This window comes from Chaetodon auriga, chromosome 21 (genome assembly GCF_051107435.1).
Source record: "Chaetodon auriga isolate fChaAug3 chromosome 21, fChaAug3.hap1, whole genome shotgun sequence".
NCBI lineage: Eukaryota > Metazoa > Chordata > Actinopteri > Chaetodontiformes > Chaetodontidae > Chaetodon > Chaetodon auriga.
Genome location: NC_135094.1, coordinates 11,455,143 through 11,474,372, shown reverse-complemented (window position 1 = coordinate 11,474,372; position 19,230 = coordinate 11,455,143). Strand labels below are relative to the sequence as shown.

Below are 19,230 nucleotides of genomic sequence, written 5' to 3'. Positions count from 1 at the left end.
GTTCACACATAAAAAGCACACTCTGAAAGGATTATAGTGTCTTCTAAAATATATAGATTAACAAAAAATAACGAAACAAATAAAAAAAAAAATCACAGCCTCGCTTCAAAACAAATGCACTTCTTGTCTTGATGGATCCTGCATGCAATAATGTTTCAGGCTGTCCATGAGTGATCCCCACACCTTGTCAAAGTCCTTGGGGTGTCCCTTTATTTTTCCCCATAGATAGCAGACTTATAAGGCATTTTGTCCACTGGCCAAGAGGTGGTTGCAGATTATTTTGTCTTCTAAACACAACGACTGTACCAGCTTTTCCCTCTCTGATATATGCAAAATACTACAGCATTTTACAGAGGATAACTTTAACAACCTTATACTCAGACCTGGATCGTCAAACCACAGGGTGATACTGGTCTCCCTCCTTTTTAAAAGTCAGTGTCTATGCCTGTGTATCCCAATGAAGCTGGTTTCCAGGGCGACCAGGCGGGACTTTGTTGGGCACAATGGGTTCCTGTCCCAGATTGGGGCCACAGAGACACTACACTACAACAATGAAAACACAAAGCGTGGCTTGTTCTTCTTCTCCAGGGTCTATATAGGCTTTTATACCATAAATCACGGTGATAACTCATATGTTCGCCTGTTCCAGACCTACAGTATAGTGGGTCAATAGCCTCATTATCACACTGGTGACTTCAGTAGCCTTTGTGTATGATGTCAGCAGGCTAATAACATATTTGTGTGAATTATGAACTGCTTTGGTGCTGGTTGATATTCTTAATTTTAGTTATAACAGTGTTTTTTTTTATCATTTGCGTTTGTCAAGAGACACATTATTCACTACTGAAACGAGGCTATAAGTCGCAGATTGCATGGGTAAGGTCCCCCTCAGCGGTACAATATGGTCTACTGTAAGGTCTGCTAAATGGACCGTGGCCGACAGTTGTCGCAGCTCATCAGCGGTGAGCAGCTGATCTGTCCTCCCAGACAGACGGAGCGTCGTCGCTCTTGCCCGCCGTGCTGGAGTACGGACAAAGTCCTGCCTTAGACTAGACAGCAACGAGACGGAAAGACAAGTGGTAAACACGTCTTACTTTCCAGAACTGTTTGCATTTGGACGCCATGGTCAAACAGCGACGCATCAGAGCGCATTCCTGTTGCGCAGCTGTTGCGCCTCTTTGTTGCAGAAGGGGACCACTGAGGGTAAGTACACATTCAGGTTTCTCTGAAGTCTTCAGGGTTATTCTAGTGCAGTCTGCGTGTTCTAATGATCCGACAGCGGAAAGTTTGCCACGTGGAAAACAGAAAAAAAGCGGAGTATTTTCTCTACTTTCAAGCACAGCTCACACCCAGGTTTGATTTCTGTGTTAAGCAGCAAATACACTTTCGTGCGGTGATTAACGAGCGGAACAAACTACTCACAAATGGGTGTGATTGAGAAAGTGACAGCTGATTATTTTCAGTTGGACGCAACAAGAAACACGTGCCAAATTCCCAAACCAGGCATTTCGCAAGGCGCTCAGTATTTTTCATCAAAAGGTGTTAACATCTAGAAAAAAAAAACTAAACACACGTTACGCTGGACTTTTTAATTAGGCCTTAGCTATAAACCAATGCAGTGACACTTTGTACCATCTCACTGATGGTGCTATGGGCCACTCCTCCAATCCTCACTGCTCATACTGCTGTAGCTTCTCTCTGATTGGTCCTTTTCTCGGTGCTCTCTCCTCTTTTCCGTCGCCATGGTGAGAGCTCGCCAGCTCTGCCAGCGAAGATCGTTTATTGAAGCGGTGACTCACTCAGCTCACAAAAGTCGGACAGGATAATGCTATGCAGATAAATCACTTGTGGTGATACTTTCATTACTGTCATTTACACACAAATGATTGATGACTGATGGTATTGGACAGGAAAATTAGCTGTATTAGCCCCAAGCTGCTCTGCTATAGATGGCTCCTTCCCTTGTGTTTTTCACAGCCATTCGTGTTACTTGACATCTCTGAGGGTAGAGTCACACATGCACAAACCCACTTCCGGTGGCAAAGCAAATTTGCATCTTTGCAGCACATTCAGCCATAGACTGTGTGAACATGGACATATTCTCTGCGTCGTCACCAGTAGGTTCGTGAAGCGTGTGAAGCTCACTGACATTGGCTCCGGCCGCTGCCATGTCGACAGTGGCTGACTCCATCAAACTCATGGCTAATCCAAAAATGGCCGAAGAGGTGGAGCATGGGTGGAGCTGACGCCTGGTTGCTGAAACCTACTGGCCATGCCCATGATTGTGCATAACTTTAAGCCTTAGTACAATTTAAACAAGTGAGATATAGAAAAAAAAAAATCACCCCCTGCACATTTGTTCTGAACAGGGCAATTAGCTATAGAGCAAAACCGTTTTTTGTACCAGACTGTAAACATGTTTATTACCGCTGTAAAGTTGGGCATTTTAATATAGGGGTCTATGGGGATTGACTCACTTTTAGAGGTAGCCTCAAGTGGCCATTCGAGGAACTGCATTTTTCAGCCCTGGAGATTCCAGCTTGATTTCAACTTTGATGAACTTTGATAAAAAAAAAATTCACTTTGGCAAGTGATGGCCATTCGCCTGCATTCGCCAGTGCTACACTGATGCCAGATGTGTCTGGAGATTTGTGACAAAATATATAGCCAAATATAACACTTCTGTAGGTTGAACCGGTGCTAAGATGTCAATAGAGTGGCAAAATGAAAAAAACACATGCAAAGGTCAAATTAAGCTGAATATATTTGCAACACAACAATTCATCCCTTCTGTGGTACCAGGAAAACGCTGCAGAGTGAGACCTCCTCACTGCCTCCTCCTCTCTGCAGCAGGGGATCAGAGAGGATGAGGAGGAGGAGAGGCAGAGCAGAGAGTGGGCGGGGGGAACAGAGGAAGGAGAAAGAGTCTGAGTGGTGAGGAGAGAGGCATCGTCTCACTGATGCTGAGTCACATAACAGAGGATGCAAAGCCACATCCCATGAGTCTTCGGGAATCATGGAGGAGCTTGAACACACCTGCCCCCATCCCCGGACGGTAGGGCGTTTAGAGCATGTGTGTGTGTTTTCTTGTGTGTTTCATGTCTTGCTGTGTGTGTGTGACAGGGGGAGAGAGAGGAAGACAAAGGGTCCTGCTTTCTCCCCTGTTACGAAACAGACCCCCTATAGCATGAGGCTGTGGGTGAAAGGCTCAGAATGCTGAGTGTACATGTCTGCATGAAGGAGGGGGCTCGCACGGTGGACCACAAAGCATGAATGTCCTGCTGAGGAGACACTGCGGCAGTCAGGACAGAGAGCCTCCTGTCTCTCCATCTCTTTGGTGTAATTCCTCATCCTTCATGTCTGACTCCTCCAAACGGTCCATCTTTGCCTCCTTGTCTCTTTGCGTGCCCTCTCCTGGCCCCGTGTTTCTCTTTTTTCGGCTTTAATCCTCCTCATGCCAGATGTTCTTTGCCTGTGCCAGAGAGGGATTTACTGACCGCTCGTCCTGCCCCCGGTCAGTTTAAGCTTCACCATCTGCTCTGTGCTGAGTGTTTGTAAGCCACCCAAAGAATCATGGGTGATGAGGATGCTCCCTCAACCTCAACTCAGCTCTGGTGGCTGGCGCTGAATTCTGACACCTCCCTAATGGAAACAGACAGGACAGTTGTGCTCAAAGCCAATTTCAAAAGCAGGGGAATCAGGATGTGCAGGTAAATGGGACGTAGGTACCAGAAAAGGAACAGCACATCGATGGTACTGCTAAAAAAACAAATGCTTTCTGTTCTTCTAGTAGCTGTTGCATGCATGACAATTAAAATCCACTTGTCCTCAGTAAATAGCCTGTTTCCAGAGCTGTAAATTGCTGCCCACATCTCCACTTTTGCAGCGATTCATATAATGAAGTGAAAGTGAAATGGCAATACATCAACTGCCGCTGACCGCAGAGCACGGTGTGACATAAGCATCTTTATACCTTGTGTGTTTTTAGTACAAGAGCAACCTCACAGCGCTTCTAATGTGCATAATTCAGCGATCTAAGAGGTTGAGCTTCTAGACTAGTGCATAAAGCTTTATTGTGTAAAGATATGACAAACAGTCATGTAGCGATTGGCGGTTTTATAATGGCAAATTCTTTGGTTTCTTCAGTCCCTTGTGTTTTGTTGATATCCCTGTTAGACTTCGTTAGAACAATCACGGATATAGAACAGGTGAGAATCCGTTGGGTTTAACCCTGTTTTGCAGCTGGAGTCTGGCTTTCTGCAGTGTCATTGGTTCAGTTCTCCCTAAACAAGGAAAAGTCCTGAAGCATCAAGGTAATAAAACATTGTAAAGTAGGTTTTTTGGCCTGCTAAAGACTCCCTGTGGTCTCCAGGGTTCCCAAACACAACACGATGGTTCAACGAGCTGCACGGCGTCTCCCAGATGATTACGCTTGCTTATCAGAGCTCTCTTTTAACTATGCAACATGAACGTTAGTACTTCATGACTCCTCATCTGTTCATCAAATATCTCAAAGCCTGCGCAAATAAAACAAAAAACTATCTGCATTGCGAGGTAAAATCTCTTTAGCTGGCTTAATTTCCTTACACAAACTCACCCGTTCACCCTCACAAACTCCCGCGTTCACCCTCACTCAGGCCCTTCTTTGGTCTGACCCTGTCTGTGAAATGTGCTGTCACACTCTGGTTTTGCTGCCGTTCCTACAGGATGTGTTGACGTCAGTTGCCGCTCTCGTCCACGGAGACCGAATCTGTTTCCATTTTTTTCACCCTCCTCTCACACTCCCACAGCTTTCTGCTCTGTGCTGACTCTGATCCTCTTTTACTGGTGTGAATAATGAGATTCAGTGAAAAATATTCCCCGCAGTCAACAGATGGCACACAATGACAAATTTTCAGGCCTGCTCACACTGCAGCACTTTAACCTTGATGTAGCTTTGACAAGTGCTAACAAGTATTATCCTTAATCCATCCTTTCTTGCTCTGTCTGCCTTCCTTTCCACATCCCGTTGTTTTTTATTCTTTCTGTATCTGCTTCACTTATATTTCTAAATATCTAAAAAGCTGTTTTTCTCTCTCCTGCATCTCCACCTCTTCCAGCTTATTCGTCCCTTTTGAATTTCAGCTAATTCCTGAGAGGCCTTTGACAGCCGATCAGTTGCTTTGACCTTGTTTTCTACCACATGCTAACACACAAAAGTCTGCTCACACACACGCAGAGTGATCAATAATGCTGAGTGCAGCTCTGCCTGTCTCTCAGTCCAATGCCCCAGAATAGGCTGTGGTCAGTAACTTAATGGAGGTTACTGTAACAGCCCAGAGTATGGAAAGGGAGACATATTGTGTGCCACTAAAGGGATGGATGGTGGCTGTGCTTCCAGGTGTGCAGGTGTTTTAGATGTTGCAACAACCCGAGTATCCTTCATTCCTTCATCATCTGAAATAAGATGTCTGTGCTGTGTTGTATCTGTAACCCAGTCTTACTCCTCCTCTCTGTGTCAGACTTTGACAGAGCCAGCCATCTTTGCCAGGGAGACCAGTTGTGATTGTCGTGCCCCTCATGAGAAACTCACTATCGCTCAGGCCCGCAGAGGCACACCAGGTACAGTGGACCCCCCCCCATTTCCATTTCCTGCAGCTTCACCGTCTCCCAGCTGTCATGTTTGCCCTCATCGTATTCCTCAGTCCTTCCTTTCTTTCACTACATTTGAAACTTACACTATTATTATTACTGTACTACAACTACTGCTTGTACAGCTGCTACTACCATAATTACTACTGCTATTGCCACTGATGCTACTGTTGCAATCACTGCAGTGTCACCACTGCTGCAACTACCAGTACTACAGATACACTTTACTGCTGATGCTAATGATACTACTTATATTACCACTATTACAACAGCTTTTGCTACTACTATTGCTTATCCTACAGTATCACCACTACCACTACTGATACTCATACTACTGAAGCTGATGCAAGTGCAACTAGTTGTTCCTCCTATTACTATCGTCACAGTTACTACTACTACTACTGATACTCTTACTACTGATGTTAATGCTACTACTACTATGACTACTATAACTATGCCAGTACTATATTGCCACTGCTTTTCCCAGTACATTCTTTATCATGACAGTATTATTACCAGTGATACTAAGTCCAAGCAGTAGAACTACCTTTTAGGAATGTATTTGTTATGTAACTGTAACAATTTACACCACTAATGTACCATCAAGGGACCTGCTGTATTACCTCATCTTGACTGGTCCAAACCTAGTTTTAAGGCTTTCACTATTTCAGTTTTATTCCAGGTTACAGGCTGTGAGAGGAAGGAAGGCTATGTGGAATAAAACAGATGATATCTCTGGTTTTGCTCCATCAATTTTGATACTTCTTTTTTAAACTGTCCATCATGAGTCCGACAGTTTTTTGGGAGCACAATGCTTCATCGGTGGAGAACTCTTTTAAGTCTGTGTTGTAGAATAATTCACTGTATGTTGCTTTGCAGCCACAGTTATGACTCTCACTATGAGAGCGCTGCAGATCGTTTCGTTAAATGTGTCGCTGTGTGTTTTCAGTGGACCGGCCGGTCAGAGTCTACGCAGATGGCATCTTTGACCTGTTCCACTCTGGACATGCTCGTGCTCTCATGCAGGCCAAGAACCTCTTCCCCAACACCTACCTCATAGTAGGAGGTAGGACTGACCCACTGAGACAACACACACATACACACACACACACACACACACATGCATACACCCTGAAATTCCCCTGCTCTAAATAATCCATACAGATTTGTCTGATAGTGACTTACGTGCTCCTGTGTTTGGTTTATGCTTCACGGGGCGTGCTTGGAACAGTGTGCAGTGATGAGCTGACCCATAAGTACAAAGGTTTCACAGTCATGACGGAGATCGAACGCTATGAGGCCCTGAGACACTGCCGCTACGTCGACGAGATTTTGAGAGACGCCCCCTGGACCCTCACGCCTGAGTTCCTAGAGAAACACAAGGTGTGTGTGTCTGTGTGTGTGTGTGTGTGTGTGTGTCGGGGGGGTTACTTATGCTATCTGTGTGTTCAACTGTGAAGCATTCAGGGGCTGTAATCACAAAACATCTGAAAAGTAGATCCTAACTGAGAAAGGAAAAACTGAACAATAAGAGGCATGTCAGTCCTCACTGTAGGACACTCCAGAGTAAATGGCTAAGTCCTAAGTCTAAAATAAGCTCACTAACAAATGAAAATAATCAATAACACCAGATATGACAGTTTGCATGGCTTTCCACGACTTGGATGCTGGAAAAAAAAGTAGTTTTACAGTGCTGATGACCTTGAAATATCTCAGCTGTCTGTGAGAATTATTCCTGAAAACCAAAGTGATAAATAAATAAAGCTGATTTCATGGTCATCCACAGATTATCTGCACTAAATGTAGAACTGCCCCATTAAAGGATGTTTGATCAGTAAAAAAAAAAAAACTGCATTGACTTCATTGACTTCTTCAAATGTTCTGTTCATTTCATTTTTAATTTGACCTCATGTCTGTCTGCCAGCGCAGTGTTTTCTGCCACACACTATGTGTCCTTTGATTGTTCCCCAGATCGATTTTGTGGCTCACGACGATATCCCATACTCCTCAGCAGGAAGTGAGGATGTTTATAAACACATCAAGGAGGCAGGTGAGCGAGTGATGCCAGGAAGAAAAACTTAAATATAGCTTGGGCAGTTGTCTAAATCTGCGTGTTTTTATGTGTGCGTGTATGTGTGCCAGGGATGTTTGTGCCTACGCAACGGACGGAGGGCATCTCAACATCTGACTTAATCACCAGAATTGTCAGAGACTACGACGTCTACGCCCGACGCAACCTCCAGCGTGGCTACACGGCCAAAGAGCTGAACGTCAGCTACATCAACGTAAGAGCATGATCAATCCTACATCTGTTTCCAAAGAAGTTGGGACAGGGTCATGTTTACCACTCAATGGGTGGCAAGTCTGGGACAGCAGGCAGGTTTAGCACCTGGACTCTTTTACTACGGAGCCGTGCTGCTGGAATACATGCAGAATGTGTTTTCTCATGGACTTGCTGAAAAAAGCAAAGCCTTCCCTGAGAAGACTTGGTCTATTTCGCAGCATATGTTGCTCAACAAGCTGCAGATGTGATTCAGCATTAATGGTGCCTTCACAAAGGTGCAGGTTAGCCATGCCATGTGCTCTAATGCCCCCCCCCCATACCATCATGGATCCTGGCTTTTGACCTGCCCCTTGTGCACAGAGATTTCTTCAGATTGTCTGAATCTTTTAAAGACATTATCTACTGCAGACAATGAAATCCTCCAATTCTTTGCAATTTTGTGTTGAGAAACATTATTCTTAAATTGTTGCACTGTTTTCCAGCACAGTCTGTCTCAGAGTGGTGACTCAGCCGCTCTGGGAGGCTCTTTTTAGACACACTCATGTTACTCACCTGCTGCCAGTTAACCTAATTAACTGTGAGATGTTCCACCAGCTGATTTCTTTTAGCATTTCACCACTTTTCCAGTCTTTTGTTGCCACAGTCCTAATTCTGAAATTCTAAATGAGGATATCATTTTCAAAAAAAACAATGAAATTTCTCAGTTTCAACATTTGACATGTTGTCTTTGGGCTATTTTCAATTGAATGTGAAGTTTAAACGTTTTGCAAATCATCACATTCTGTTTCTATATACGTTTTATCCAGACATCAAAAAACTTTTTTGTACATGTCACCCTAAAGGTGCAAAGCTAAATGCTGCAGTCGGCGGATGCTTCAGTTAAATGACACTAGCATTATCATAGTGTGGTTTTAGAGGATGAATCTAGCTTAATATTGGAATATTTCTCAGTACTTTAACTTCTGTTGTCTTTGAATGATTATGCAACCTTTTGTGAGAAGAAACCACCTGTGTGGAAACTCTGTTTTGGATCGATACTTCCCCTTTACTTGGGTACAATTAATCATGAACTACACTGTACCTGCAACTTTTCCTTTGCCTCAACATTTGCTCCCCCTCAGGAGAAGAAGTACCGGCTGCAGAACCAAGTGGACCGAATGAAGGAGAAGGTTCGCACGGTCGAGGAGAAGAGCAAACATTTTGTTTACCGTGTGGAGGAGAAGAGTCACGACCTCATTCAGAAGTGGGAAGAGAAGTCCAGAGAGTTTATCGGCAACTTCTTAGAACTTTTTGGACCTGACGGGACTTGGGTGAGCAGCTTTTTCTTAAGGAAAAAGCCTGTCATCGTAATTACCTGTGGATTGTGGTAGTTAGATACTATCAGTGTGTTCCCAAAAGTACCAAAAAGTAATGTCTGATCATTTTAATAAAGTGAGTCTCTCTCTCTCTCTCTCTCTCTACAGAAACAGGTGTTTCAGGAGCGCAGTGGACGAATGCTCTCCTACGCTCTGTCCCCCCGGGAGTCACCCTGCAACAGCCCCCCCCGCGAACTGTCCCCCCTGCGCTCTCCCTCACCCCCATCTCCCCCCGCCCGCTGGCACAATGCACGGCCCTCGCCCCCCACCTCCCCCAAAGGGGCATCTGCCTCTATAAGCAGCATGAGTGAAGGTGATGAAGATGAGAAGTAGATGGACACACACACACACACACACACACACACACACACACACACACATGCACACACACACACACTTCACCCACAGTACACTGCCTGAGAACTGCTCACACACACACACACACACACTGGCTGGATACAGCTCTCCTCAAGGATGCTGCCAATACGCAAGGCAGACAGTGATCATGGGAAATGAAGTTCTGCAAGAAGCCATCGCTGTCTCTGTTGTCTGGGCAGCTGAGCGGACAGAGGAAAGACAAAGGAGGAAGGATTTATGTACATGGTGTCATAGAGGACTGCAGCATCTTTGAGAGGACTAGCTTTGGATCGCCCAGTGCTGATAGAGACTGTCCAACAGCCTGCTCATGATATCACCTCACTGTTTTTGTCCTGTTTGGTTTAGTTTAGCATTTTTCTTCAAGACGCCAAGATTCCTGTAACTGCTGAGACAACTCGCCGCGAACAGGCACGTTCACTGACTCGACAGGAACTGGATTAATTCACCACCGTGTCATTTTTGTGCTTGTTGGACTGAGAGTTAGGAATTAATGAAAAGACACTGCACACATTAGAATAGCAGAGGCGAAGAGCTGGACAACCTCTGGGCACCTCGAACACGGAGTCTGTGCTAGTTTGCACCATTTTAGCATGAATGATTGGTAAAGAATAGTGACACACAATCCTTGATTCACTCGCTCACACGCTGCAGTTTTGACCACTTAACCACAAAAACAGATTAAAACTAATCCTGAAGAAAAAAATTCAAAGTAGCCTGGGAGAACAACAGCCACTATGTTCCTCAAATTGTGACTGGTGCTGAAGGAGCTCCACTGAAAGACAACTGAATACACAAAACAATGGTTTTCATCACCTCAGATGAATTTTAACAATATAATTGCAGTTTTAAAGGGAAAAAGAGTCTTGAAATGAAAAGTTCTGTCATCAAACAAGCCCCTTAAATTCTCAGATTGCGCCTAATCTGTAAAATGCCTGTTAGATAATCCCAAAAACTGTGATGAAACAGAAAAAAAAACAGCCTTCATTTCTGAGCTTCTTGAATGTAACCTGAGTCTTTGAGACCACACCTACACTCCAGATTAAATGTAATCCCTCTAATTTCTAGCCACATGCCATCACACAGACCAGTCGCTCAGCAGACCACACAGATATCACGTCTCACAGCACCCGATTGGAAGAAGCGTTCGTGGATTTTCAGCATTAAGAAGCCATGTGTTTTTCCACAGCTTTCCACGTTTTACTTATCAAAGTTTAGCAGACATTCTCGCTCTTTGGAAAATGATGTCAGCTGTCGATGAAACCCGGCAAACTCGGAGATAAAAGCCTTTCTCTGGGACTCTGATGAAACTTGAAATATCCGATAATTGAAGCCCTCCAGGTGAACTCAAACAAAAGCCGGAACGTCACCCCAATGTTTCATTTGCTGTTGCTGGAAATGTATGTAATAACGTCCTCTGCTCAGGTCTGCTCGCTCATGCCAGGTCGCAGCAGACCTCTCTTCCACCCCAACGATACAATAAATACCCTAATGCAATGTAGAGACCTTGATGTCCTGTACGCACTACATGTTACGCTGCACTATATGTACAAACTTTGGGAATGTGTGTCTTTTTTTGATTTTTTAATAGCTTGATATGTAAATAAATCAAAACTCTATAACTGAATGTGAACTAAAGTGCGCCTCACCTGCTTATCAAACAACAACGGGCATTAAATCGCAAACACGTCGCACACAACAGCAATTTTCTTTATTGTCAGCTTCGACAATGTAGGTTGATCTCATGCTGGATCACATTATACTGCTCTATCACCTTTTTTGGTATAACGTCCATGTTGCACTATTTGCATATCTTTGCGCGACCCCCTCCACGGTAGAGTGCATGCGTACAAATATGTTTGTTTAAGCCGGAGGTACAGCAGGGTGGAAAACACAGTGATCACTCCACACTGGCAGCACACACATTAATTATGGTTATGTACAGAATATTTTCTAAAATACCGTAGGTACAGAAACAGTCTGTAACAGTGAAGGTTGGCAACTACTGAAGAGGAAGAGATCCCCGGGCCTCTAAAATCACACAACTGGAGCTGAAACCTCGATGAAGGTGTGGATTTTGTTCAGTCACTGGCTTTTCAATGTGGCTGAGGCCTTTGAGTGAAGAGGAGCGTCGTGTCCGTCTCTGCAGCAGGTTTGTCACTGAGCGTCGCTCGGCGAGCCTGGCGGGTTACGAAGGCATTGGCAGTGATGACATGTTATTACAGTGGGGCTGAAAAGGATGAATTCTTCATCTACACTCCTTTCTTTTCACATCAGGTGGAGCTGAAGGGGACGAGAAAAGGACGTCACTTCAGATTATTGAAATTCACCCCATCGTCTGGTCCTAACAAACCAGGTTTGGCCTTTTTCAGCAGCTCCAAAAATAACGATTCTGACGCTTTGGAAGTGGCGACGTGGGATCTCGCCTGATCAGAAATAAACGTCTGTTTCTAAAGATAATGGTCTGAAATGGTTGCATGAAAGTGAGTTAAAAGAAAAATATGTGCGCGGTTAGTAAAGTGCACCACAAATATGATTTATGTGACAGAAAATCTGATCAGCAATATGTCAGTACCCAGTAATAAGTGGCTCCTTTAGCCACATTTTTTTTCCAAACGCTGCTTAGAAAATGGAGTGGACTGTCCACATGAATGTAATAGGAGAAATGAATCATTAAAAGATCATCAAGAGTAATCCTGTTCCAATGATTTAAATAGAAAGAAAACAGTGCAAAAGCCTGAAAACGTAGTTCATTAGCTGCATCTTTGTTCCTGGATAACAATAAATTAAAAGCTCTCAGCTATCAATCCCTTCTGCACGTTAGCCGCGTCTTCTACACTCGTGACAACAAAAAACAAAAGCACATTTTAAAAACACACAAGCTTCACTCCAACTCGTTCCGAGGACTGTGAGGATTAGTCGCACAAGTGGGTGGATGAAGCGTTGTTAGGGTGAAGTCCAAGCTGGGAGCGTGTGTCCGCCGCAGCAGGTGAGCTTAAAATGTTTGCAGGATGAAGGGCAGAAAGCGGATGTGATGACGTGCTCTTTTGTTTTAGTCCTCGTTAGATGCAACAGGTCCACTCGTCTCATACGAGACTGAAATCATGCTGGTGTGAGTGACGAAGCTGGCGTGGTGGCATATCATGAGCATCCTACAGACGCTGCTTTGGTCCTTCAGTAGCAGGCTTGGAAGCAGAAGTGTCAGATGAGGGTCAGTAGTGCCTGCAGGTGGGCGTTTAGCTAACTTCCGTGAGTGAAGTAGTTAAATATGAAGAAAATACTTGATTTCTGGGATTCTTTCATTGAAAATTAACTTTGAGTTCCAGTAGAGCCTTCAAGGCAGATTTTTGAAAACATTAAATATGCTTCGACTTCCCAGAAGTAAGGCTTTCTCTCTTCCGCATAAAATAAAGATCCTGTCTTCTAGAGCTTTAAAAATAAGGTGTACTCTTCCTATAATCTTTTACAGAGGATTGATCATTTTCTCTCATCTATATGCAATCTTCTCTTTTATTTTCCCAGGCTGAAACAGAGTCCAAAACAAGTCTTTACTATGCCAGTGACACACTGGCCTAATTGTGCGTTCAGTCAAAAGTGTCTCCCAAAGGAAGGAAATGAAATCTCCTCCTCTTTCCATTTGCACTGAAACTCAAACCTCCTGACTCTGCTTGTGTCTGAGAGAGGGGGGGCAGACTCTGAGCCTTCACTGGTGGTGAGAAAGACACTCAATCAGCAGTGCTGGCTTATTCAGCGATGGCCCAGTCAGCACAGACGAGCCGGGCCGAACTGTTAGCAGTGATGCAGTGAATTTAGCTTCAAATAATGGCCAGATGGAGGAGAAATGAAGCAGTAAAGATGCAGAACATGATGGTGGGGGATCTACAATTTGGAAGAGGTTCATTTTGAACTCCATCTCAGGAGAGCCAGTGGTAATGCCACAACAATGGAAGCTACGCTGATGAATGTTGCCGTTGGGTAGAGATATAAATCAAGTTCACGGATCTTTTCTGGAATGTTAAAGCAAGTCTGATCCTAAACCAAACGTTTACCCAAGGACAACACTTCATCACACATGCTCGAGGGCAGAGTGCAGGTATTTGGGCTCCCAGCAGAGGGCTGGGCGAGCGGGTCAGGCAGAGTTATCTGTTGGCTTTGTATTTGGACTTGCTGGCATCGCGCGGCTCTTTGCTGGGGTTGCTCCAGTCGTCTGCCTCGGGGCTGGTCTTGTAATGCCGCCACGCTGACTTGTTGAAGACGGGCAGGCGCTCGAAGGACTCGCTGGACAGGGCCTTTACATGGAGGAGGAACAAAACGCATGAGCCAATAAGAACCCACAGTCATTTATCTTCAAAAGAACAGTTCAGATGGCAACACTGCAGCCAGAGGGGGTTAGCTTAGCCTAGCATTAAGACCTGAAGCAAAGGGAAACAGCCTGCAGACACTGACACTTCCATTTTTATCTGGCTTAAACGAAAGAGATATAAGATGTGATGCAGTAAGCTTGAGAGTCACCTGGAGGTCGATTTTTTTTGCACATTTTCACAGCGCCATGCTAGCTGTTTCCCACTTGTTTGCAGTCATTGTGCTATGTCACACTTAAAGGGATAGTTTGACATTTTGGGAAACGTGTTTATTCTCCTTCTGTCTGACAGTTAGATGAGAAGATCAGTGCTGCTCTCTTATCCGTCTGTCCGAAGCCACCACCAGCAGTTGGTTAGCATAGGTTAGCATAAAGACTGTAAACAGTGAGAAACAGCTACCCTGGCTCTACTCAAAGGCAACAAAATGTGGCAACTAGAATACACAATATCATATTTGTTTCTCCCTACATCCAGTCTTTATGCTAAGCTAAGCTAAGCTAAGCTAAGCTAACCATCTTCTGGCTCCAGCCTCTTAGTTAACAGACAGATGTGAGTGGTATCAATCATGCAAATCTTGGCTAAAAAAAGTGGAGCCCATTCCAACATGCTCCACATTTGACGAGCTCACTTTACCTTCAGATAGATGACTGCATCTGTGCCCACACCCTCCATGGAGTATAGTTTCAGATCCCCCTGGAAGTATCGGGCGTAAAGCCTAGAAATCGGCAAACCGTAGCCAAAACCAGCCTGGATGGGAGAGGGAGAACAGCAGAATTTAATTTCCCAGATGCCATATAACAATCCAACATATAACAAATGTGTGGGCTGGAGAAGGTTTGAAATGGTCACCAGGATCAATCCTGATTCAAGTGTGTGCGTGTGTGTGTGTGTGTGTGTGTGTGTGTGTGTGTGTGTGTGTGTGTGTGCGTGTGCGTGTGTGTGTGTCTGCATGTGTGTGTGTGTGTGTGTGTGTGTGTACCAGTGGGACAGCTCCTGGCTCCAGGCTTGGTGTGGGAGCAGTGGAGTACATGTAGTTAAACAGACGGTCTATCTTCCTCAGAGGAACTCCTCCTCCTCTGTCGCTGATCTGAAGACAGATTATGGGAGAGGCAGACACACAGACAAAAAGTTCAAAATTGCAAATATTTATCCAACAATTTAATGTGTGTGTGTGTGTGTGTGTGTGTGTGTGTGTGTCTGATTTACCTTAACGGAGAGATCCTCTTTACCCAGAGTGACCTTTGCCTTTACTGGTGGCAATCCCTCCGTGCTGTTCTCATGAAGCTCCACTGTGGCTCTCATTGAGTTCTACAGACGCACAGAGTTCATGAGCTCACCTCAGTCCTTGCACAGCTGCAGCCACATTACAACTGAATTACACTTAAAGAGCGCTGAGGTGTTGAAGCACCGATGCTGCACTGCTCACCTTAAAGAGCTCAAACAGCATGTGGAACAGATGAGAGGGCACGTACACCGCCTGGATGGGCTTTTTAGGGGCCTTCACTGATAGACAAGAATGGGAAAACATCACACACACATACACAAAGCTGCTTCTTTTCAAGTTAATGAGAAGGCAAACATTGTAATCACGGGACTAAACTCGGACTTGGAGCTGCACCCACAAGCTCTAAACAGACTTGGTAACAGAATATATTGTTTCACATCAGCTGTGCGGCAGATTACAGGGAGAAAACGACGAATCTTACTGTTGAACTCTTCAATCTTCAGCTCAGGAGCAGCCAAGTAGTACTTCTCGCACAGCATCTTGGCGGTGTCATAGGCGTCTGAGAGAAGAGGCAACACAGCACGGGTCGCGTCAGGGCAGAGCAAGCAGAACACAGCCATTGTTTATGTTTGGATTCCTGTTGCTAATGTGGCTTTCTGCTCCTCGCCGGGTCACCGAGAGTGCAGCTTTGGATCCACCTCGCTGGAATTCTTTAAAAACTATCATTATGTAAACATGAACGAGGGTTTGTTTGATTTGCGCCACAGCTGTAACATTTCTTTAACTCACCTCTGACGACTTCAGCCACGCTGCAGGTGGGGTCAATGCTGCCGATGTGTTTCGGATGGGCGGGGTTGGTGTCGTTGCCAAACAGGAGAGCTGCGCAGAAAGAAGAGACGTGGAGACAAAAGTCAGCTGCGGACCGGCGGCGATCCGAATGAGCCGCGTCGGCCTGTGAGACTCACTGTGCTGGTTGATGAGCATGCGGAAAGAGATGCGGTTGGTGTAGAAGCGGTCCAGGAAATACTGGATGTTGCTGCTGATAAAGGGGTCAAAGCCAAACTTCTCCTTGTACTCGATGACTCCCTGAGCCATGGTGGGAACCACGTCGTTGTGGCGGTTACGGATCTCGATCAAGAGCTCGAGGAAACTGAAAACGAAACAGAAGAAAATACGCAACGAGGGAGAAAAGAGGAGTGTTAGTCTCTTGTCTTGGATCAGTGGTGAATCAAGCTGAATCTCGCTGTTCTTTCATTTCCACTGGACTGAACAATTCTTGGAAACGTGCTCTCTAAACAGAGCGCCGTATCTTAATTCCTATCTGTGTTTATCACAGAGGCATTGTTATAGTGCAAACACGCACCGTTACCTGTGCAGTCAGCAGAGATCTGCAGTATGTGTATGACAGGGATTAGCTGCAGACAGACTCAAACCATAAAGACATAAATCCAGCACAGAGCAGCTGGGCGCCTGACAAAGCTGCACCCGCTGCAGTCTACACGTATCACACCTGTACTGTGAATCATTCATTGAGGCCGTTTTCACTCACTCATTGAGAACGTGAGCATCCTCCGGCTTTCTGTTCTCATAATCCAGCAGCTCCACGAAGCTCTGCATGTACCTAATAAAGCAAACACAGGTCCAAAAGGCAGCTTTTACACCAACGTCTTAACAATGCTCCTGCTGTAAACCTTATCTCAGAGCGGCCATATAAAGCTTATGTCTCCAGGAAGCATCTCACCATTTCTGCACCAGCCTGACGGAGGGCTGGCTGAGCAGGTGATCGGGTAGCAGGTTGACCTCCCTCATGGTGTTGGCCAGCCGCACCGGCAGCTCCTTACGCAGGAACATGTAGGACGTCTTCTCGCACGCATTCTCCCTGCCTGCAAGAAGAATGAGTTTGGGAGTTTCTGGAAGAGGCACCACCAGTGAACTGTACATATATTCAGGGTTTTGTTTGTTTATTTCCACGTCCGTACATGACGAAATCCACCATGCAAAGAACTCCTATTTGTATTCTTGTTGCCATGTGAAAGCCAAGGTAGCACAAGGCAAGGAGTAATGCCAAAATGTGACTGTCATCAACCTCAAAACGGTGAAAAAATCTTGCTTTCCCCAAGATAAAAAATGATTTCATGAGTGAACTTATGTGACTGGCAGACGAGGTAAACAAACAGGCAAAGTATCAGATTGAGAGCTGCAGTCAGTTTCAGTTTTCCAACCTTTAACATGATACCTTCAACTCTGCAAACCGGCTGGGGCTGTATTTACTTTCCTACATGAGCCTGAACCATACAAGGAAATCATAAATATTGTTATCCAGCAGAGAGAGGGAGTCATGGAAAGGTTAGCGGGGATTTATGTTTCAGATCTAAACAGGAAAAACTCAATTATTGTGGTGCAATGCTGACCATCTTCCTCGAAAAATGACCACGGGGGACGCCGCGAGGAGCCCTGTTAACCCTCAGCGGAGAAAACGTGAAAAGGAAATCTGCTGCCTGTGTGAAAGGGGAACAACTCATAGTATAAGAAGAAACGACTGAAAGGAAACATCCCATCATGTCTGCTCAGAGGAAAGACTTCCCCTGACTCAGCAGCACACGACGCGGGCCGGTCAACTGCAGAAAGGGGTTGCGAAACCACCAAATACTGACTCAGCCCTGGAGTGACTACTGACCGACTTTCCTCGGATGATGTCTCACTCGTCCCCTCCTCAAACACCCCAGTGTGCTGCTTCTCTGACCAGTCACAGCTGACCAGATTTGTGTCTTGGTAGCCGCAAGCCTCCTGGACTTCATGTCAGACCCACAGCCGTGACAACAAATTATGTAAGAGAGATGACTGTGTTTTAATCAGAGGTGGATTAAGAAAAGCCTTGAGCGCTGTGGCCGGCATCTCGTGTCAGAGTCTGGGCACAGTGATTGAATCTGCATGCACAGACACACTGCACATGCAAAACAAAGACCCTTCCTGCTCTGAAAAAAAGCCCTGTTGAGCATTTGAAGGCTGGGCTCGCATCAGCTGCACCCAGTCTGACTGAGGAGGACACCTGCATGCACTGGACGCATGTTCCACCAACAGAAAGCTGTCATGCAGAGACACCAGCCTGTGGTCAGCTCCTTCAAATGTCACATCTGATCATTGCACAGTCTGATGTTTCAGCTCGTGCAGGGTTTCTATTAATAAGACGCCAGCTTGCCCGTGACACTGCACGGAAATAGTGGCTGAAATGACAAAATTCAAGGCACTGGAAAAGAAAGGCCTCCTGGTGGTGTTCCTAATCAGCAAGTCACTCCTGGAGGATGACACTTACCAAAATCCAGAAACTGCTTGATGGAGAGCGGGGACGGCGAAAACCTGGAGTAATACTCGATTTTGGGGTTTGCGTTTTTCAGCAGAGACGCGAAGAACCTCATCTTGAAAGTTTAATAGTGATGCCCGGAGCTGAACGTGAGAATGACATTCAATACAAACGCGACCATTTCATCCCCGGTAACGCTGACAGCCACACGGACGGTCCTCCCCGGTCGGCGGCGTCCACATTTCTTCCGGTGGACACGAAGCGAAGAGATGAATAAACGTCCATAAGGGTTAGACGATGGGATACGAACGATATGCTCGCAAGAGCGTTTCCTGGGTCTACATTGTTCAGACGTTCAGAGCTAAAACAATGTAAAGCATACCTGGAGCAAACGTCCGCTTCCGGGCACGTTTTCAAAATAAATTAACAGGCCGTCTGATTTGGGGTAAGGAAGAAAATTTGGGACCGATTTTTTAACAAGGCAACCTTTATAGATGGTCTCTAATAGCTAAATCATTAACCAATTCTTAATGAATCAAATATATATTGTCAACATAATAAAATGGTAAAAGAGCTGCAGAGCATTAATTTAGGAGCAACTTATTAACGTTTACAACTGCAGACTTCAGGAGTTCTTTACAAATGACTTATTAATGTTTATACTTGCAGATGACTTATTTTGTTGATGCATATAAAAC

The 19,230-nt window shown here is 45.2% G+C and overlaps 2 protein-coding genes across 3 annotated transcripts; one reads left to right on the top strand and one right to left on the bottom strand.

Annotated features, from left to right (window-relative positions):
• The first annotated feature begins 890 nt into the window (after positions 1-890).
• On the top strand, positions 891-11,272 carry pcyt1ba (phosphate cytidylyltransferase 1B, choline a). Of its 2 annotated transcripts, none has more exons than XM_076761110.1 (8): positions 891-1,203; positions 5,502-5,601; positions 6,581-6,697; positions 6,863-7,014; positions 7,603-7,681; positions 7,774-7,916; positions 9,037-9,225; positions 9,379-11,272. In XM_076761110.1, exons 1-8 carry the CDS (start codon positions 1,123-1,125, stop codon positions 9,601-9,603), a joined length of 1,086 nt encoding a protein of 361 aa, XP_076617225.1. In that variant the 5' UTR covers positions 891-1,122; the 3' UTR covers positions 9,604-11,272. The 2 variants fall into 2 exon arrangements, with proteins under 2 accessions (XP_076617225.1, XP_076617226.1); XM_076761111.1 differs by lacking the exon at positions 891-1,203 and adding an exon at positions 2,849-3,055.
• Positions 11,273-11,337: 65 nt separating this feature from the next.
• pdk3a (pyruvate dehydrogenase kinase, isozyme 3a) lies at positions 11,338-18,901 on the bottom strand. Its single transcript, XM_076761109.1, has 12 exons — positions 18,545-18,901; positions 16,973-17,114; positions 16,781-16,852; positions 16,197-16,381; positions 16,021-16,110; positions 15,713-15,790; positions 15,433-15,509; positions 15,213-15,314; positions 14,986-15,093; positions 14,640-14,753; positions 13,814-13,934; positions 11,338-11,928 (listed from the first exon to the last, which is right to left on the bottom strand). Exons 1-12 carry the CDS (start codon positions 18,645-18,647, stop codon positions 11,894-11,896), a joined length of 1,227 nt encoding a protein of 408 aa, XP_076617224.1. The 5' UTR covers positions 18,648-18,901; the 3' UTR covers positions 11,338-11,893.
• Between the last annotated feature and the right edge of the window lie 329 nt (positions 18,902-19,230).